Genomic DNA, 22,971 nt, shown 5'->3' on the forward strand with positions numbered 1-22,971 from the left:
ACATAATGCGACACTGAAATAAAATATTGATACATTATGTTTGCTAATTAAAATATTAATTAATGGCAAAAGAGAAAAAACGTTCTGCTACGTTTTTTTGTTTCCGTCAGTACTACATGTATTGCTTCAGAACTTTATGTTCTTTAGCTAAATGAGGAAATGTTTTCAGGTTGCTTAGCAACCAAAATCTCCCTGTGTTTGCTCTCAGTACATGATAGACTGACAGTATTTTAGAGCTTTGTATTTTTTATATATGTGTGTTGGGGAGTGGTATGTTTACTTATCAACATGGGGCCACATGAAAGAAAGAAAGTACCTGGTCATGTTTTTAAAATAGAAAAGTGTTTTTTCACCCTGTATTGAGTTTTACTTTGGTGTAAAACAGCAAATCACAATAAAATAGTCAATGGGAAGTCCTCACAAAGACAGAAAAACTAATGTGTTTGTGAGTACACATGCATGTATTACATGATTAAAATGAAAATAAGGACTCAATCAATTAAACAGTGCTAACAAATGTTCCTTTAAATTTAACATTTCAAATGGGAAGGCTGGATAACACACATTACCAGTACTCTAGATTCCCATCACTGTTACTGGAAGAGCACTGTCTTCTGGTTTTTACTCCAGATGAGTTCTTAATCTCAGGCTAATTGATTTCTGGTTCTATTTGGGACATATTAATATATTTGCTTTCAGAGCTTCAAATTTCAAATATGATTTGCAACTGGTATTGACCATGTACTCATTTTCGAGTTTCAGAACTGCCCTCATTCAGGTGTAATTGGTAATAGGTCATAACACATTGACTGAACACAATCAAATTTCTAAAAGTCAAAATGAAAAGACACGTAATTCTATATGTTTAGCAACGGAGTGTGTTGTATTACACTTTTACATGTGCCAGTAGAGAGGACAAATGAGCCATTTAAATAAGACATTGAGAAAAGGTAAAATAGCTAAAGTAATGGCATCAATGACCTTCTGTCTCATCCTTGCACTCTTTAACTCCATTAAGCCTTCTTTCCTATGTCCTCTTTATGGTGTTGCAATTTTCCCTAATTAACTTATTGCCTTGACAAAATGCAGCAAAGAAAGGCTCTTTTAAAGAAAACTTTATTGTGAAAGAAAATCATCAGGTGATAGCCATTAATAGAATCTTTTTCTGAGGAGAAACTTTCTTTCCTCTTACATTTTCTTTTACCCTAGTGTTGAAAGCATTAAAATAAATTCAAAGCAACGTAGGTGTTATTCTTAATCTAGCAATAAGTGTAGACATTTGAGTTAATTCTTAACTCTGCTTTTTAAAATGTAAAAATGCCATTTTAAATGTTATTAAAAAAATAATATATTTAGGTACCTTTACAGTAAATACATATTATCCTCAATTCAAAAGATAAAGTATACTGTACCGTAAGTTCAGTAACAATGGTGCAGAAAAATGTCAGTTCTGCATACTGTGTTTTTATACAATATTTAAACCTGAGCTCCGTTCATGGAAAAAAAGGAAACAGTAGTACTGCCAACATATTTAAAAGGTAGAAAACGAGAGTTACTCACTCCCCTGTGTTTTTTATCTCACATTCATGTTGTTTTAATCCAGATTTATAACACCACTATGCTACCTTTTTCTTATTGCTAATTGTTTGAAGATGTTGTCTACACTTTATAGGCTAGAATGGGGCAGGACACAGACATATTATAAACTATTCCTATTACAAAATCAGTACGGGGCATTCTGATTTAAAAGGCTGTTTTTAATAGATTTTTTTGGCATTCCTAGATTTATCTTTACCATGCGTTTTTATGCAGAAAGTGGACAACCTTTTGTTTTCGAGCTAATTGTGCTCATATGTCTTTTATAACTTACTCCTCTAAACAATGGCTGACATTCATCAGCAAGAGAACATCACGTCTATGCCATTCTCACCATTTACATGAGAATTTTATAGAATAAAACTCCAGCCTTTGTGGCAAGATCCCCTGAAGATGAGGTATTGTCATCTCCTGATTTGATTCGAACAGCCCATTATGTCTCTGCTGTTGTAACAGACTCCTGCCTTTGCTGTGAAATTTCCTCTCCTAATTGCAATCCAGACATCACCTCACTTAAACCGAATTAAAGGACACCATGACACAAGACACACAGCACAAGGAAATGATGTGGCTGAATGTGATAAATAATCTGTGCCGATTACCCCCAATCTGCCAGGTACGTACCACCTTTCATCATGCCCACTTCATAACATTTTCTCAGACGGCATGCCTGGCAGCTCTTCCTCCTGTTTTTATCAATGGTGCACTGGTTTGTTGCTGGGCACATATAGTCATTGTGACCTGTAAGTAAAGAATGGTCACAATTTAAGTACATTCACAAATCTGTAACTGTTATATGGATAAAGGTTATTAAATACCACAGTTCTCTGGAAATGTTTTTTCTAGCAAAAAAAAACAACATAAACATCGTATCTAACAATGGAATGCATGTATTTGTGTCTCAAATCTGAGGTTTGAAGGAGGATACACAGTGAAAGTGTGAAATCAATGCTGTTGAAGAGGAGTACATATGTATGTTCTGGGATGACATAAATGGTGAAATGGCTGAATCTGCACAGAAAACAGATTCATAAAGCTTTGTGAAACTTCTTTTGTCCTCTTTCAGTGTTAAAAAATACCATCCTAGTTTGTTTCTTGAATAACAAAATGAATGTGCTTTACATAATTTCAAATGGCACACTTCACAAAGATCTCCTGTTCTAAGTTTTGCCCAATTTTTGTAATAACATAATATTATATAATGTAAATAATGATTTAACATTTCCTTTGGCTCCGAAATTAAGTTTACATGCATTATAATATTTTCCCCATGATAGCACATATTGTATAGGAACAAGTGTTAAACTGACAAAAGGAAAGACTTCTCAAGTATATTTTTAAGACAGTGTACACCAATGTTGCCATGGCGAATGTTAGACTGTTGTTATGTTGTTAATGCTATTTGAGTTATGGAATTTTATTGTGTGTAAAAAATAGAATGTTCAATACTTCTAGTTTATTTCACGTGACAAATTTTCTCATGACTTGAATGACTAGTACAAACGCATCACAATATGTACAGTAGTTTGATTTTCAGATTGTAAGATCTTTGTTCAAGAATGTTCAAGAATGTTCTAGTCAGACTATGAAAATGGTGCATCACAGTGGACCACAGAGTCAAATAAAATCGAATCAACCTCATTCCTGCTATTTAGAAAACTTTTTTTTTTCAGTTTGAGATCGAGATTTACTGGAGGTACCAATTTGCTGAAATATTCAGCTGCCTAAACCCAAAATGTGATGAAAAAAATCAGTCCTGCTGTAGGGAGAGCAGCATGATGAGAAAAGTTTCAGAGGGAGGGAAAACATGCTGTCTCCCGACAGCCAGTCTAGACACCCACTCTTAAATCTTGTCACCTGGAGTTTCTTTTTGAAAAAAGCAGGAAATCACTTTGTTATTGATGTGATAAAGGCACAGAAATGATGCATTATCAAAAAAAAGCCAGTATAGTTGTGGAACGGCACAATGTCCTTTCTTGTCTTTCAGAAAGCCTGGACTGGCACATTTTTTGCACAAAACGTCCTGTTCTAATTGTCTGTTGCAAATTCTCTGGTGCTTCATCCAAATTGCCTTATTATATGATTCAGCAGACGCTTCTCAATGGGACTGGCACAGCACGCAGGGTCCAATAACCACTCCTCCCTGTGTCAAGGTCATTTAAAACCATATCCCTGAAATTACACCAATGGCTCCACAGCTGACAGTCTCATCCTAGCAAATTGACAATAACGTCAATAACAGGTTACGTAGACAGGCCCTTGGCAGCATTTCAGACAGTTGTTTGTATGACCTGTTTTACATAATATTCATCTGTTTAAATGTAATATTGCATGAATCATGTGAACAAAATCACTGCCCACCACTGGAATAGATGGGTTTTATGGTGTTAAGCTTGTGTCTCTTTACTGAAGCCCCCTGATACATTTAGTTAGAATTATACCTTTTACAAGTGTTACATTATAAAATGCTGTCATTTTAGAATGTACCTGTTACATTTTAAAATAAATGTCTATAGGTTAGACACAGTTTGGCTATTTTCTTTTCAATGTATCACTTCTGTTTAATTTATCAATAATGTTTGTTTGCTGTTGTCTTTGGGTTTGTCCCTGGTTTTATGGACAAGTATCACTGAAATCTCTGGAGCATACTCTGAATTTATTTCAAGTGTAGCTTTGTGAAGGGAAATCATTCAAAAAGAATGACCCCAATTATTAATATGAAAGCTAAAAGTTTTTATTTTCTCCCTCTGATGTTAGGCAGATAGACTGTCACAGAAAGAGACAAAGAAAAGCAGGAGTCCCCGGTTACTCAAAAGGGGGATACCTTGGATACTTCTTTTGAAGAAGGCTTTGCAGCCCTCACAGGACCACACTCCATAGTGGTAGCCAGAGGCATAGTCACTGCACACTGCACAGTAACGGGTTTCCTTGCTTGGCTCCAAGGCCCCAGCAGAAGAGTTGCCTTTGTCCACAATAGAGAGCTGCTCCCTCACCGCCTGATGTCTGTTTCCCATGCCAGACCTGCAAAACACAACATCACAGGCATTTCATTGTTTATGTCTTTATCAGCAATGATGTGCATGGACGTTAGCAGGGGCTTCAGTACGAAAGGCTGCAGTATCTGTTGCCAGGAGGAACTCCGTCAATTAAAAGCATTTGGATCAGCAAATCAGCATTCCTGATTTGTGAAGAGAAGAAAGTAAATCCCTGAGCAGCTGGAATAGACATACATAATGTATTCATTAGTAGATACATTTATCTGCAACTGGTAACAGACATTTTGATAGGAACTCTAGTGTTTATTTTGTCTTTCACATTCCATTAATTCACAGTGAATTGCTGTCCGTATTCATTAATCCACACGATTTGATAAATCTTTGAGCCCCACTGTTTTCCTGTTTTACTTATTTTGGATATAAACGTACATAAGAAAGTCCCTGAATGTTTGACATACGGTAGTATAAATGACAACTTTTAAAACAAATCACACAAACTTGTTTTGCTTAATGTACTTAATGAAATAGCGAAAGAAAGTGACTGAGAGATTTTTCGTTTTAATGTTAGATATCTGTTAGCTTTAAAATATGCACATGTTTTTATTTAAAATGTTTTTACATTCTTTCACGATATGAACCTCATTAAAAAGATAGCCAACATTGCATTAAAACAGAGCATACAATTTATGTTTTTAGTTGTATTTTCCTGATTTCAAGGTCAGCAGCACTTCCACAAATCTCAGGAATGAAAGATTATGACTTTGTACTGAGATCCTGACCAAAACATACACTGGAAATTGTTATTTCAAAGTCTTGTTAGTTATCTCAGACGCCATATGAGAGGAATTACAAAACAAAATTAATTCGTATTACGTGCTGTAGCTTTTTAAACAGGGAAAATGCTAACACTCTTTAAGTGCTTCTCAATTAAAATTGTGTAAATTAATACTTATGTTTCTTCATTCACCACAGCATTAGTTTTGAAAGAGGTCGTAGATACAGTATATTTTCCTAATAACAGAAATTATGTCCAAAGTTTTGAAACTCCACATATTATCCACTAACAATTTAGACAAGAAAGTTTAAGATGAGTGGGGATGGAACCCATCAAGATCCTAGAAGGTTTGTGTTGTTTGTGTGCTGGACAGAACTCCATTTTTCATTAAATGACTTTATTAAAAAAGCTATGAAAGAAGTTGAGCACTTGAATAGAATGAAGCCTTCAATCACACACACAGTGACTCATCACGTAGTATTCAGAACCTTTAAGCTTAAAGTATTCCCTGCTGAATGGGGTGCTCGGCTTCATTCTAAAAAAGACAAGACCGTTATGAAAGCCTAACAAATGAGAGGGTTTTAAATAAATTACAGCAATAAAGAGATTCCTAACTACAAAAGAGCATATGCTGAACATAATGCTCCCTATTATATTTTTAATCTGTTTTACAGATTCATTTGTAAAGAGAGAGGACTTTTTGTTGAAACATCAACAATAAATGTAACGGATCTCTTTCATAAAATGTTTTCATTATTATTCTACAAAGCTACTGTATATGTAGTGAAGAGAGTTATGTTGTAGGAAACAGAAGAGGAAAAGACTGCCTGCTAAATAAAGTTTTTCTCAACTGTGGGGACTGTGATTACCACTTGGGAAAAAATTTCATGTGAAATCCAAGTCTGAGGTTGTCACACAAAAAGAAAATCCATTAGTAAATGTATTACACAAAATGCATTAGCGCTGCATTTTTCTTAAGAGCCAGCCTTAAAAACTAAAAGACTTAAAGGCTCTGTAAAATACCCAGTACAAATATCTAGTGAATTCTATATAAAATGCAACTGATCTTTGATGTGTAAAGATAGTCAAAGATATGAAAAGTGACAAGTTACTTGCCGGATTAGTCTGCCTTTTACAGTAACTCGACACAAGTAACGCTATTGTGTAAAAGAGAAGGCAGTCAAGAAGCGTAATACTCCCCTATGAAGTTAATACCTATGAAGTCATTACAACATTTCAGTATAGGTCTACTGACACACTATTGTAGACACTAGGGTTGCTGCTTGGGTTTAGCCAGTGTCTCCGTTTCCCTGCCAACCTCACACATTCTGCTCTGACTCCACTCACAGCCCTGGCTAGAGAAAGACGTCTGTATTGGCAAGAAGGCCTTACCACTCTTGCACAGCTGGGCAAATGCTGAGTGTGACAACGGAAATGGAGCACGTGTATAGCAGGAGACCTTCGGTACAATGATGGCAACAAAAGAGATGCATTCCAGGCCACACCTGTAGACAGCCTGCAGTCAGTGACCTCAAAGTGCTTCTAAACTGATATGTACATGAGATCTCACCCTGTGTTATACTTGCACTTTTTCTTCCAAGCTCACAATAACTCACAATATTATGCAATTTGATTATTTGACATGCAGGTAATCAAATTGGACTGACATGCAGTCAATAACTATTCTAACTTTCTGATCACCTCAAAAAATACAGAACGGAACTATGTTTTATAAAATCCTGATTATTACCTACACAGGATATTTTACTAGCTTTACTAGCTTGCTGGATAACATGAAGGCCAGAAAATTGAATGTATGTTCTACTTTGTTGTTAAAATTGAATGCAAATTAGATGTGCATGGAATTTCAGTTAAAAGATTTAATAGTTTAATTATGTTTTCTTCTCACAAAAATTTCAGAATGGGAAAATTTTAAAAGAAACTCTGTATTTTTTTTTTAAAGATGAAAATGAAATTATGGCCTACAGAGTGGCTTAACATGTAAAGGTGCCCACCCAAGGGCAGGTAGAGGTCTGTGATCAGGGGTTCAAATCCTGGGTCATGTCACTAGCTGACTGCTAGTGACATAGCTGACTAGCTGACTGTGATCAGAATGGGTTTACTGCCAAAGGGAGTGTGGGATTAGTTGGCCAGAGTGCTTGTGGAACATAGCAACCACTGTGAGTGAGGGACGCACCTCTCCTCCAATCAGAGCTAAGCCTCCAGTACAGGGCTGTGGTGCTAGTGTCATGTTAAGAGATGATTGACTTTAAGGTGGGCAGAACAGATAAGCCTCATTCCCCCCTGTGGGCTGTAACAGGGTTCAGAGCTGTGAGCTGAGATGTGAAAAAAACGCAAATAAATTGGTTCGAAGTTAAAAATCATTGCCAGTGCTTCCTGTTTATACTAAATTGTTGTGGTGCCACAAACATGTTGACCTATGGAGCACAGATCACCACCACATCACTATGCAGTGAGATTAAGATTTAGAATATTTCTTGCCACTCTGAACTCTTTGTAATCCTCAAATAAGTATAATCACAGGAATTAAGTTAAATATTTAAAGTTCCATTATAATATTGTAGTTCTGCAATATTAAACTTAAGTAGAGCTTTACACACAACATATTTTTTTTGAAGTCACTGCATAGCATATCTGTACCTTTTGTAGGTTTTATAGTCAGAAATGGGTGAATAAAACCTTTCTGGAACACAAGACTGAAGAAGGGGCTAGTGGGGTCAAGGGAGATTAAAGAATGGGGGGGACATCATTGGTGTTGTTTGTATGGTTGTCTTTTGATTGGTCTAATAGAAAACAAAAAGTCAATGACAAAAAAAAAAACGAAAGACTCTGCATCACACATATAAATACATATACATATGATCTGATATTTCAGACTTTTAAGAGCTACTGTGCCTTTAGGAGCAGGCAGTGAGGATGTGAAGAAAAATAATATAGCTCTTCTTTAAAAAGGGTAATAACAATGTAACCTTCCTACAATGAAATCTGCACTCAACAAAGAAATGATGTGTGCAAAATAACATCGATCACAAAACACAAAAAAGCTAAATCTTATAGGTCGGGCAATGTTTTATTATAAAAGGCTGATGTCTGTACCACAAGTATGGAAGTATTGAACAATTTTGTTCAATTGTGTTGTGACCAAGGCCACTGTGCCTTTAAACCAGGCAAGCAGGTCCTTTTTTTCCTTTCAGGCAAACTGTGTGCGAATATTTCTTTCCATGTTAAATTAATTAGAGTGGCTATTTGTCCACAGTTTGCCTTCTGGGAAAAAAAGGACATACTTTATCACTCTGCAACTCACAACTGGCAACCCACTGAAGCTAAGCAGGTGTGAGCCTGGTCAGTACCTGGATGGAAGACCTCCTGGGAAAAACTAAGGCTGCTGCTGGAAGAAGTGTTAGTGGGGCCAGCAGGGGGCGCTCACCCTGCGGTCCATGTGGGTCCTAATGCCCCAGTATAGTGACGGGGACACTATACTGTAAACAGGCGCCGTCCTTCGGATGAGATACAAAACTGAGGTCCTGACTCTCTGTGGTCATTAAAAATCCCAGGGCATTTCTCGAAAATGTAGGGTAGGGGGGTAAACCCAGCGTCCTGGCGAAATTCCCATTGGCCCTTACCAATCATGGCCCCCTAATAATCCCCATCTCTGAATTGGCTTCATTACTCTGTTCTCCTCCCCACTGATACCTGATGTGTGGTGAGCGTTCTGGTGCACTATGGCTGCCGTCGCATCATCCAGGTGGATGCTGCACATTGGTGGTGGTGGAGGGGAGTCCCCATTACCTGTAAAGCGCTTTGAGTGGAGTGTCCAGAAAAGCTCTATATAAGTGTAAGCAATTATTATTATTATTATTAATATTATTAATAAAACTAGGCCTTAGAATCTGAAGAGACCCTAACCCTAATCCTAACCGAAAGGCTCTCTTCAGATTCTAGACCGCTTTCTTGTTTCATAATACTGTACAAATTGGAACTGAAAATCAGTACACGTCTAATAATGCTAAAGCATCCAACATCTTTTGTTAAATGTCTGATTATATAAACTATTGAAGCAGCTGTGAAGTATTCAAGTGATGCACACCACATGCTACCTTAAGTGGCATTGCTGAAAGTAAAATGAGCTGTGATGTTTTTTGCAAACTATAGCTTTTATGTAGTTAGAAGTTCATGCAATTAGTTATCTTATAGATTACATTGTTTTTCGCCATATTTATTAGGAAAAAATGAAACCTTTACAGTAATGCTTAATGTGAAAGTGCTATTTATTTTAAAGCAAAAAAGCTCAGAAAAAGAACATGCCTTGGGTTCCCTTACAGTCCTGTTACCAGAGTGATTTAATACCACAAATAATTCTTGAGTCTTATATTCAGGAAATTAGTGAACAATTTTAATATTTTCCTTTTTAGGTCACTAATACCCAATAAAATAAAGGTATCCATAAAAAGAGTACACTAAAACACTACTGCATCTAAACGTGATTGTGAGTGAGGTTCAGTGTTCTGATAATATCCATTGAAAATTAGAGCACATGAGCAAAACTTATTCTTGATTTATCTTCCTGGCTGTATAATTGCACTGCACTAATCCTTGAACTTTAGAATGATGTAATCATACAAATTCCCTGGATTATATGAAACAATCCACAAGAAAGAGACAGACATCAGTGTGAAGCTTAAAAAAACAATTTGTCAAAGGAGCCAGTATTTCAAAATCTGTTTCATGATATGGGTGGGAAACTCCTTCACAGTGACCACAGCAAATCTCATCTGGGACTATTCGGCTAAAATAATAAATCTTCAAAAACTTATATTAGAAAGCAACAACAAATAAAAAACTCATGGTCATATGTTTTTCTTCCCTTTATGAACTGAGACTGCTGCAGACACTGATAATTTGAATTCTTGGCTTTTAACTAGATGTTTGTTTTTTATCTCTTAGTTCTCTTGCCTGTTTCAAAACTACTTCTGTAATTTTTTGTCGCTCTTAACAAAATCCTCTCGAATCTCAGTGAAGAACTGGAGTATTACTCCTGTTGTAACCCGTCACGTTCCTACATGACAAATACTGACACTAGTTCCCAGACACCCTTGAGTCCCTTTCTGATTTTATTGACCCTTACAGCCAGAGAACAAATTACAGGAGTCGGCTCGAACGTGAAACACGACTCGACTGAACTAATCGTACTTTTATTTAAAGTTGTCTGGAGCGCCCATTGAGGGTGGATCTGGTTGTTTGAAAGCATGAGCAGTCTGAGAATACAGAACAGGGGCAGCTGCGATCTGGAAGCTGAAAAACAAACTGAAGGCAGCTTACCTGAAAAGAGGGGTGGTGGCAGCTTCCCTCAGCCTGTAGCTGCCCTGGTCACTCTCCAGGTAGTAGGGCAATTGCTGGCTGTGGTGCTGGGGGTGATGGACAAAAGGGGAAAGCCGAGGGTTGGAAGGTACAAACACCAGGGGGCTCGTGGGCACGCTGCCCAGGGAATGCAGATTGGCATCGGAGGCAGAGCCGTGAGTGTCCACAGGCGCCGAGTGGTAGCTCATGGTGGTGGGGTTGTAGATGGGGGTGGCAGCGGGGGCCGTGGTGAACTCATAGGTGCCATCCAGGTAGTTGACAGCTGTGCTGTTCCTGTTCTCCTCCAGGTACATCTCGCCCAAGGCTCTCTCTGGGGCCAGCTTGACAGGTGAGCTGCTGAATGCTTCCAGCTCTCTCGTTTCGATCTTGTGCAGCAGAACTAATCCGGGGGGCTTGGTGTAAGGCGGCCTAGCCATGATCAGAGCAAACAGATAATTAGCATGGTTTGTTTTGTTTTTTTCTTTTCCTCCCAGCTCCCACCTAGCACTTTCAGAAGAATGTGATCCTCCTCACTCTTTACAAGACGAAAGCGGAGTGCACAGCCGGAGCCTGCCAGAGATCATTTTTGTTTTCTTATATGTGTGCGTCTGAGAGAGAGAGTGAGCGTGTGTCTGTGTGAGTGTGAGCGCTCTCGTTGCTATGAAAAGATTTTCCTCCCCCTACACCCCAACCCCTCCGACACATTCACAAACCTTTTTATACTTTTTAACTGGTAGGTGGAGTGAGCGAGGAAACCTGAAGTGAGATATTTCACAAAAAGAAGAAGAAAATAAATTAAATGCAACTTTTTACTCCATGTCAGCATAGATTCATATCAATGACACTGGCATAAGGCCAGTCAAGGCTGAATTACACTGGCATTGGTTTAAATTATCACTTCAGGCACACGTAATTTAGTGAGGTAAGTATTACATTAATATTTTACTAAATCATACAACAAGGACAATATGTGCAGCATAAATGGCCTGGATTCAACCTGGGATTCAAGGTGATTATGTTCCTTCTGGAGGCCACAAGTGAGTCTAGGAATCACTGTTTACGTTCAACACGAACTCCTGGAAGTCAAAACTCACTACTCAGCTTAACCTGGTGCTGAGGAGTGAGTTTGCCACGCACTAATGACGCCATGGTAACAGCTTTTCACATCTGTGGTGGTCCAAGTGGTTACTGCTTCTGATTTTATAAATATTTTTAAAAGATTACAAATACAATTTACTGGGCAGAATATTAATCTACAAATCTGAAATTCACTTTGCAATTGTAAGACATCAATGGTCGCCACAGGAATAACAGTAAAGCAACAAGACATAAAAATTGTTGTAAAGTACAGAATATACTCTGAAATCCATGTGTTATTCAGGTTCATGAGTCTCAGAGGAAGGTACCTTCGTTAACAAGTGAATGAAGAGTAGGTTCAGCACAGCTAATGAGGTATTTTTTATCAGCACCAAGGGGTGCTCTCTTGAACAAATACTAAATTATCTTTTTTCAGTTTGCTGTTAAAAGGAATTCCCACTTAATATTTTTAAATATTACCAGGACACTCCCAGGTAACTTTAATTTTGCTTCTCTAATTTTAGTACGGCCAGCAAACCATGACATCACTAGCGTGGTCTTGAATGTGGCAGGTAAGACAATTTTAGTTAGGTCCCTTTTAGCTTTCTTGTGTGCAAACTCTTCTGCACTTTTTCTCTCCCTTTTTGCATTTGTTGTTAATTGTTTCATCCTTGTTAAGATTCGGTTTTAGAAAATACATTTACAAATGTGGTAATTCTATGAAATATACTGAGTATCAAAAATAACATCACTCAATTGCACATATTTGTAAATACAATGTAAAAATTTTAGATATTGATTAAGAACAAGTGAGAGGTTACAAATGAATGGGTGCAATTTGCCTCATTTGGTAGTTAGTAATTAATTAATGCAAGGATCTCATCCAGATATTTCTTGAAAGAAGTCAGGGGATGGACATCAGCAACATAGCTCGGTAGCTTGTTCCATACTCCCACAACCCTTAAGTATTTTTGGTATTTTTAACTAATTTATCAGTCATAACCAACTGCTATATTTTTGAACGACTTTGACTGTTACATAAACACCTAATTAAGCAATTAATCACCTCATTAGTGAGAGATGGGTAGGGAGATGAGATGATTTAACCTTGACTGTCAAGAAAAAGCAAGAAAGGTAAACACAGAAACACAGAAATTAACTAATTTGGCTTGCTTTTTAAGAGAACATATTTTAATTATTTCTTGCACGTATACCAAAAAAGAAAGTCATAAACATTTTAAAGAGGCTAGAATGGGTAAGAAGCCAATAAAAGTCACAAGGAAGATATCAGAGAGATTACAGAACCAAAAGGGAAAAACAAAACAAAGGATAAGGCAATTAAATATTTGAACATACAGTCAATGTAAGCAGTGTTGAAAAAAATACATGAGACAGATGCGACCAAACGAACAGGTAATTATGATGTAATTGGAACTGCAGATACGTGGCTTGCCAAAAATGATGGAGATAAAAGTAAACTTAGTGATTACATACAGCAGGAAAAACATGAGAGGGGTGTTGTACATGTGATTTGTATGACTTCATTTTACCTTTTGTAAAAAGTGTAGTTTCCGTATGTGTTTTTTTATTTCTTACTTTTTTTTTATTTTGCTGTAAATGGAAAAGTTTTACCATAAGAAATGTTAAACAAATTGTAATGGGTGGAAGATTAAACAGACCCAGAGGAGTGTTTGGGTATTTAGATTCTCTGGTAGTTGCCTATGTGTGCTGTTTGGAAATGGCAAGAATTTGTTCAAACAGAGGATTCAAGTTCAGGAACTAAACCAAGAGGAATCTAGGGTCTCTAAATCTATGTGTCAGGCATATAAAAACATTCTAACAGGGTAGTGTTAAGACTATGCTATTGACCAGATGGTATATATATATAATTAATATATATATATAAATATAAAAAATCCAGATGGTAAATATAATTCAACACTGTATAATGAAATTAAGAATTTATTTGTAAATCAAGATGGTTTTAATGGGAGACTTCAACTTTTCCCATGTAAATGGGAAAAATCTATATATGAGAAACTGAAATAATAGACTTAGTTAATGACTGCTTGATTACTCAGTTTGTAGGAGCACCTACAAGAGAAAACATTCATATTGATCTTGTGTTATCAAACAGAATGAGGTGAACAGAGGTGAGGAAACCATACCTAATGGCCTTAGGAAATGAAAGGAAATTAACATTTGACATTAATGAAAGAATGAGACAGATCTTAGTATGTAAGAACAGGATGGGTATGGAATGGATAGTAACAGTTTGAACAGATTCCACCTGAAGCACAGAATAAATATACTGTAAGAGTATATTTCATCATAAACCAACACACAAATGATTAAAAAACAAGATAATCTCTTTAAAAAAGGAATAAAATGAATTGAAAGCCCAGATATAAAAGGATATAAGAGCTGATGAGAGAGATGGAAAGAAACATTTTCAGTAAAAGGTTCTTTCAGTACTACACCAGCACAAAAACCAAAGGATTAAGTAAAATGTATCTGAGAAAATAATGGAAAACTTCTAGGCAATCAAAAGGAAATTATGTACTAAACGAGGAAGAAGTCAACATTCCTCGGGCAGCAGAAAGACAAAGTTCTTCATTAAGAAGAGTTAACATCAAAAATGCTCTAAGCACTCAAGATTAATAACTCCAACGGTACTCAAGGAAACAAGAGATGTTATCCCTATGCCATTATAAGCTTCTTCCAAAAGTCCTTTAAGAGAAAGGTAGTGATGGTAGACTGGAGAATTGGTAATGTAGTGCCCATTCAATAAAAAGAGTGGCAAAACTGAACCAACTAATTATAGACTAGTATGTCTGACTACTATTAAATGTAAGGTTATAGAAACAATTAATAGAACTAAACGAGAGGATAACTTCTATGAGAACAAGGTCTTAAAGGATAATCAAGATGGATTTAGAAAAGGCAGGTCTTGCTTAGCTTACATGTTAGAGTTCTTTAAACAAGAAAAAACAATAACTGATACACACTAACACACAGATTATACAAAACATTTTGTTAAAGTTTCAAAAGCTTTTGATTAAGTTCTTTACAAAAGATAATTTTCAAAATGCAAGTGGTAGGCATTGAGGAAAATGTGTGTGGTTGAACTGAGAATTTGTTAATAGAAAACAGAGACAAGGGACAAATGCTCAAACTGGGGTAATATAATCAGTGGAGTACCACAGGATCTGTACTAGGAAAGCTACTCTCCCTTATTTATATCACTGTTGTAGATTCTCCTATAGTTATCAAACTAGTGAAGTTTGTATATAACTAAATATAGTAGTATTAAAAAATAGATAAATCAAAAGACTGGCAACCATTTCTGGCTGATGAGGTTGTTTATGATGATGAACTGTAAATAAAAAAATAACATATGAAGAATACTTAGGTGTTTATGTTGACAAATGACATGCTCAAGACAATTCGAGGAAGAAATAAAAAAGGAAAAATAGAATTTAATTGCATCTAATCAAGGGATGTTATCTTAAAATTATTTATAATACACTAGAAGTGAGAAAAGAGCAACCAAATTCATTCTTGGGCTTTAAAGAATAATAAACCGATGGAACTCAACCATTTCAGTCTTGAACAGAGAGGACTATGGGAAGACCTGATACCAGTATTCAAAATCCTGAGATGTATTGGCAAATTCATCCCAGAAGAGTTCTTCATAAAAACAGAGAAATGTAAACCAGAGGACTCAAATGGAAAATGGAAACTGTGTGAGATTACTTTTATAATTGAAAAGAGGTAGCATTTTCTTACCCAAACGGTTGTGGGTTTAGGGAACAAGCTACCCAGCCATGTGGTTGAAGTCAATACCCTGGTTTTTATCAAGAAATGACTTGAGATCCTTGGTTCAATTTGCTAACTACCAAACAAACTAGAGTGGCACTTAAATGGAACACAATTATCCATGCTCAATGAGAGGAATGGGCTAGCATTTGCAACCTCATGAAGTACAACTCGTACTGTTTCCAGTGGTGACCATGCATGCTCCTAACCTATGACTTTCACAGTAGACTTCCAGTTTATCATCCCTGTTGAACACAAATGTTAAACAGTATAATGAATTGGCCTGTATCATGACTCTTCAATAACATTTCAATGTACTACATGCTATTATTTTGTGTTGTCATTTTCCTGTTAATATCTTTGCAAATGTGTTGCAGCTATAATTCATAAGTTTCTTTTCAAACAAAGTATTTTACATGAAACTAGAACTTTTTTAAGATGTCACCTTGGTTATACAGGGAGTAGGTATTCCATGAACTTTATAATTATGATATAAAACTGTTTATATTTTAGTGTTACAATGTGTGAAAAGAAAATATAAATAGTAATTCATTTGGACTAGCAAACGTTGTTGACCGCTGATTTTTTGTCAGAATTGAATGCTTTATGTATCTATTATATCTATTATACCTATATACAGTACATATAGAAAAACACTTTAATAATCCTTTTTAATTACTTTAACCCCATGATCATCCTTTATCCTCTTAGAATGATTTTTCAAATAATTAGCTTGAGAAACCTTAAAAAAAACTTAAATGACCACACAAAAAAACTTGTTTTGAAGAGTTTTTTTAAACTCCAGACTTCAAAACAACCCTTTCACTTTTATCTAAAGATTTGAGATTGAAATCACGAACGACTGAATAAAACATTTTAATTTATGTTAATTGTAGCTTTCTACAATAAGAACAGAGACAGAAAATTGATGTTGATTTATTTCCTCATCTTTACACACCATGTGACCTGGCTCAGAGCCCAGCTGTCCTGTGTTTCAGAGGAAGGCAACTCTTCACATAGACTGACTAATGGCAGGGACACAGGCAAAAAGGATCTAGGTTCACTGCTGTCTGTGTTGACTCAGACTTTCAGATCAAACTTTATTCAAGAAACTATGTGTACAGTTTAAAAACAGTAACCATAACTGACAGTTGAAAGTCTTTGTAACTGAAAGTCATTTTAAGATTAGTTTGAAAGCAAGGCACATTTTTATCTCTTTTTTTAAAATTCATTTGACCTGACCCATCACTCTGCCGCCTGGTATTTCATGTGAAGGGAACTTTGCTCCTACCTTGGTTAATAAATACAATTTTCATAATGTCTCTGGGGCATACCAAATACAATACATGGCACACCTTAGACTATGTAGCTAAAGATATTAAAAATAAAAAAAAAGATTTGAGTGTTTTAATTTCTGTACTTTAATAACCAAGATAAAACAATTGTGTCTGCCAAGATAATGGACAAAAATCAGTGAAAAAATAAAAAAGCAGCAAGGCCAAGTTAGGGTTTTCTCTGCACTGGAGACTTGCAATGATAAATATTATGAAGACTTTGCAATTGTCTGTAAATACACATCGTTCTACACTGTCTGATAAATACTAAAACGGACATTGAAGCTGCAGAAATAGTACAGGAATAAGAAAACCAGTTGACAATGACACCATCTGGCCCTAAAACATACAAAAGTAGAAATGATGCAAATACTTATAAAAGCTGAGATTGTAGTGATAAGTGCAAATGAACTTAATTAATAAAGCTAAAGCCTGGCGCTTGAAATTATTATATACAGTGCTGACAAATAACGAATTCTGTTTTTATTGCAATGGAATTTGCAATAAAAATACTGATTGGAAAAATATGTGTAAGTATCATTTGTAATCCAGCAACAATTTTCTATTGTCTTTTCAAATGGGTCTGAATGCTTTGCAAGGCGCTGTATATATGTACAATTCAGTTATGACATAAACTTAGTTATTGTACAGAGGAAGTCTCAGAACGGACCAAGCAATTGAATTGGCTCTCAGAAATCTTGTCACATAAAATCATCCCAAATATATTTCATGGGAAATAACGCAGGAATCCAGGAATTAAGCCAGTTGAAAGGCTTATTGAGTGGTTTAGTCACAGTGAACCTGACTTAACTAGCTTGGCTCTGGGCTGACCTTCTCCTCCTGCCCAGAGGACGAGGAGGCCGGGACCCCCATGCAGAGTGAGGAGTGACCAAGGGGCAGCTGCAGAGGTGGGGGTGGTCTGCAATATGATGTATGTGAGGGAGCGAAGGGGATAAAGGATAGTATTTATAATGTTAAAGTGAGAAAGTGACATCATTATTGATTAGGAATTACTGACACCTGAGACTGATTGATCAACCTTTGTTATAAACTTCATGAAAAATATGTAGATGTATTTTATATAAATGTGATTTGTCCTTTGCATCTTTGGTCTTCTGGTGTTTTGTAATAAGAGTACCCAAGTATTCATCCCAAAAATATTCTAACCTTTATCAGTTAAATTCTCCTTGCAAAAATGTATTGTATAATATTTACTTTATCAACATGACAGTTATATACAAAAATATATCATAAATGTGCTCCCTTTTGTGTCTATGTTTTTGAAGACAAAATGTTATCTGGAAATACCATAAATACTTCATACAAATTGTATCATTCATATGATGTTGAGTACTACACCGAAAGTGCTGCAGTTTTGTTTTTAAAAGTGTCCTTACAGAATATGTATAAAATGATCAGAATTAAATGATTAATTGTTGTCAACAGAGGGCATAACAAGCATTCAATGAGTTTGTGTTGGTTCATGATCCAGAGTTAATGGCATGTTGTTATAATAGGAGAAAACACTAATGGATGCTTGGAGTAAATTGTTGATGCATGTAACATGCTGTATTGCAGCTCATGATTGTGTATAAGATGATTAAGGCTTTGGCACTTCCATGAAAGCAATTGTATTTAGTATTGATGGGCATACATATGCCTGGGGGTGTGGATTAAGCTCTGATCCAATAACACATTTAACACTTTCGTTTTTTACTTAGTATCTAATTAATCCAAAACTCTCAGTCTGTTGAAGCCACAGTATCAGCTTCAGCAGTATGGCTATGTAGCTTCTTCCACACCTCAACAACTTTCAAAGTAGCAGGGCCTCTGGTCATCAATTTCCAGGGATGCCAAAAACTGCTACCCAAACATTGACATATCTAATGAAATCAGTCTCCTCCAGGGCTTGAACATGCCGAGGTTTCTATGGAATTACCCAGAGTTCAATGTAAGAGCCTACCAACCAGGCCGTGGGTGACAGCACATATACTTGTGTTTGGTTATTCTATGGCTAGGCTGCAAAACACTTGAGAGGTGCCAGTGGCAGCTTCTTAAGAGTTTACTCTCTGATGTAAACCAGTTCCTCCAATTTTTCTTTTAGTTTGTGAACAGCAGCTCTTAAACGAGGCCCGCTGTAGAGGCCTTACACTCTGCTGGACAAAAGATGCCTTGGTGTTGCTTGACTGCTGAATGTGACGCATTCCCCCACCCGCATACTTCTCAGCTTTGTGTTACCTGACTGTGAATCCTTGGGTGACAGGATGTGGGGAAGTACACAAACACAAAGCAGTAACCATAGTGGAGCCACCATATATTTACAGTGCTGTTATTAGGAAACATCAGGGTGGAGACCACACACCTATTCACATCAATGGGACTGCAGTGGAGAGGGTCAGCAGCTTTAAGTTCCTGGGAGTTAACATCTCAGAGGATTTAACCTGGACCCACCACACCAACACCGTGGTCAAGACAGCACGGCGGCGCCTGTTCTTTCTCCGCAGGCTAAAGAAATTCGGCATGCCATCACTTATCCAGGCCAACTTCTACAGGTGCACTATTGAGATCATCCTGACTGGTTGCATCACTGCCTGGTATGGGAGCTGCTCCGCACGGGATCGCAAAGTATTGCAAAGGTTGGTGAAGTCAGCACAGCTTATCACCAGCTGTGATCTACCAAGCATCCAGGAGATCTACTCAGCTAGATGTCTGAAGAAGGCCAAGTCCATTCTCAAGGACCCCAGTCATCCCAGTCACAAACTGTTTTCCCTCCTACCGTCCGGTAAACGGTACCAAAGCATTCGGTCCAAGTCCAACAGACTATGGAACAGCTTCTACCTCCAGGCAATAAGACTGCTAAATAGCCAACCTGTAGCTCCTTAGCAAATCACCTGTAATGGCTACATGGACACACAATTCTCACTATATTCAGCATAACTGCACTACATGTATATATTGCATACACCATGGACACATAGCAGCTCTACTCACATTGAATTTTTATTAAATTTCAAAAATGTAACCTCAATTTTGTGATTTTTGTGTTTTTGTGAATTTTTGTGATTTTTGTGATTCTTGTAATTTGTGTGAGCGAGCAGAAAAATACATTTCATTGCCAGCAACTACTGCTGCACGCCGTATTGTTGTGCATTTGATAAATAAACTTTGATTTGATTTTGATTTGATTATATATATTTTATACAGTAGCAAATGCAGAGAGTATGTGTATAGTTTCCACAGAATATTGTGATTCTCTATTTTCTCTATTTTAAGGTGGATTAGCAAGGTGGGGTTGAATTAAACCACTTAAATAGTCATTGGTGGTCAAACCTGTTACCAATAATTTATTCCTACATTTCTTTGAAATTCTAAATAGAAAACCTGGAAATATAGTTATAAAAGAAAGTCTTTGTAAAACTGATAAATAAATGGATAAATAAATAAATGCCCATGCTTCAGCATTATATTGAACAAATTATTTTAATTTTGAGATACTGCACAAAGGCTGTTATTACTTAAACATTACAAAAGACATTATTGTTTTCCAAATTAATCTTAGAATAAGATGTTCCTTTTTAAAGAAATGTGTGCTGCACTTTTTTTCTGTGAAGTAATGTAGCTAGTGAATTAAAATGCTTAGGTTATTGTAGCCTTTAAAATATATTTTCTAAAATATGTATATGGGTACATAATTTAAAATTCAACAACATTCAAATCTTAGTTTGAAAAATCCTTTAGCACACACATTAGAATCTAATTAATTACATCCCATAATAATAATTGCCATCAAATTAACCTGGAAAGTGCAGTTTAAAATATGTTTAATTAAATAAGCTATGATTGTTTAACACGACACTGACATTTCTTAGTTGTAAATGACAACATTGTTATGAAGTCAAAAACAAAAAAGAAAATTAACCAGTTGAAAGAGAAAGAAGAATATTCTAACTACCAAAATATTATACATGTGGTTTCAGTGATTGATTTTTATTTGAATCAGGAACTAATGTTATCAATAAACTTTTTCTTGTGCGGAGAATATAAGCACATTGGAATGTGCAGTGAAAGTACAAAAGGTTTGATACAAGAAATAATGTAGGTTTGACCAGGTTTGACTCAGGAACAAAATTATTTAAAAAATTCTAAAAGTCCCTGGTGAGAGAAATTCTTTAAACATTTTGCTAAATCACCATACCTAAAATTAAATATCTATATAAATAAATTAGCTGCAAATTACCTTTACATTGGATTACTATACTATGATTCACTATGATTCACGCTGCACCCATACTTGATATTATCAATTTAACAAAAGTAAATAATAAATGATTTCTCTGGTGGTTACATCATAATTAATAATGTAATGTAAATAATTACATTTCATTTGAATACATTTTGGCATAAAGAAATCTTAGAACTGGTTTGCATGATATAACACATAATCCCCTCACAATACCCTCACTTTCTCACTAAGTCCCAAAGCTAACTTTCAGGCTCAATTCAATCATAAAGGGCAACCATACCTTGGTGAGATTTTAGCGTTCTTCAAAACATGAAGTTGTCTGCTGGAAGTCTTCCGATCTTAAATCTTCCCAGTGCTTGTACTCAGACTGCACATTACTGTCCTTAAAAAAATATTCAATCCACAAAATCTATAAGTGGACAATGGTAAACATAAATAAATAGAAGTCTCTCTGAAAGTCAACAAAATCAGCAAAACACCATCTCAGAGCATGTCATAGTAACACTGTAAATAAATCAGGAGGTCAATGAGAGAACTGGCTGCCAGTTTGCGCAATTCATTGAGTTGAATTTGGCGCATTTTCACTCTCTACATTTCACTGTTGAACAACAGAATAACAGTTTTCCTCGTGTCCTGTAATTTAGGCCATTCAACACTGTTTGAAGAAGAATATTTTCCACTCGAATTCCTTCCCATTTCCCGAGTGCCATGTAATGAAGACATTCAAGTACTACAGAATTAATAAGGTAAGAAACCTTTTTTTGTGGAGTGAAGAGATTTGCTATTGCTAATTACCTTCAAATCGTTTGCTTAAAAATAATCTAATCCCAGTACCAGAGTTACTGTATTTTCTACTGTTATTATATTTTATTTTCAAACTGCAGATAATAACAACACCCTTTTTTACATGTTAGAATCCCCAAATAATTAAATATGATTCAATAGTTTTGCAAAACCTTGCATTTGAGAGGGCAGTTTTAATTTATAAATGGAAGCACCTTCCTGTCATTTTGGAAGTGAAGCACAACTGTACTTCCTGACAAATTCAAACCACATCACAAACTGTAAAGATTTTGATCAAAACCCTTTGTTCATTGGAAAACTTAAGCAGATCTTTTGTTGTCAGTTTTGTATCTCTTATGAGATGTGTATGTCTCAGCTGTTACTTTGAAAAATATAATTACCGTTTGGAATTGCTTCAGGCTTGTTAATGAACATCAGTAAAAAATATGTGATGGTCATATACAGTATGAATTTTTATTTTAGACTTTCATGATGTTTATAAAGGAAGGTTTAATGTTTGTGATGTAAAACCTATTAATGTGACGCATGTTTGTGAGCTTGTTTAAAGGACTGATGAGTCATCTTGTTTTTAGTGCTATCTCAAATAGGTGAGCAGCTGCCGGAGAATAAGGGGTGAATAAGGATACTCAAAACAGTACAGAATGTAAATATATTATATACCCTTTAGAACAATTAAAAACTATTATTATTATAAATATTATTCCTAATGTATTAATAAAATCTACGATTGCTCGTGCTTTTGTTGTTTTGAATGTGTGCTATTTCAATAAAAAATGCATACTATATTTCTCTATGAACTGAACAATACAAAAGTCAGCTTATTACAGTACACAAACAATCATAAGGTATGGCACTCTGTTAGTGCATTTTGTAATGTATTAATTTTTATGATTGAGCTCCCACAAAGTTCATGTCCTTATGCATCTATATGTTTGCCTGCCCGCTATCAGAACAAGAGCTATTATCTTC

General features: G+C 36.0%; 1 protein-coding gene across 2 annotated transcripts in view; it reads right to left on the reverse strand.

Moving 5' to 3' along the window:
• esr1 (estrogen receptor 1) overlaps positions 1-22,933 on the reverse strand; it is a 46,627-nt gene extending 23,694 nt beyond the window's left edge. The window contains exons 1-4 of one of the 2 annotated variants that reach the window (XM_088625384.1): positions 21,479-22,933; positions 10,708-11,154; positions 4,421-4,617; positions 2,221-2,337 (exon numbers count right to left, since the gene is read on the reverse strand). In XM_088625384.1, the coding sequence (XP_088481510.1) occupies positions 2,221-2,337; positions 4,421-4,617; positions 10,708-11,039 (646 nt within the window). In that variant the 5' untranslated portion in view covers positions 11,040-11,154; positions 21,479-22,933. Of the gene's footprint in view, positions 1-2,220; positions 2,338-4,420; positions 4,618-10,707; positions 11,426-21,478 lie in introns of those variants that run through there. The other variant, XM_088625383.1, reaches the window with a different exon arrangement.
• Between the last annotated feature and the right edge of the window lie 38 nt (positions 22,934-22,971).

Source organism: Lepisosteus platostomus, chromosome 3 (assembly GCF_059453375.1).
Source record: "Lepisosteus platostomus isolate fLepPlt1 chromosome 3, fLepPlt1.hap1, whole genome shotgun sequence".
In the NCBI taxonomy this organism is placed as follows: Eukaryota; Metazoa; Chordata; class Actinopteri; order Semionotiformes; family Lepisosteidae; genus Lepisosteus; species Lepisosteus platostomus.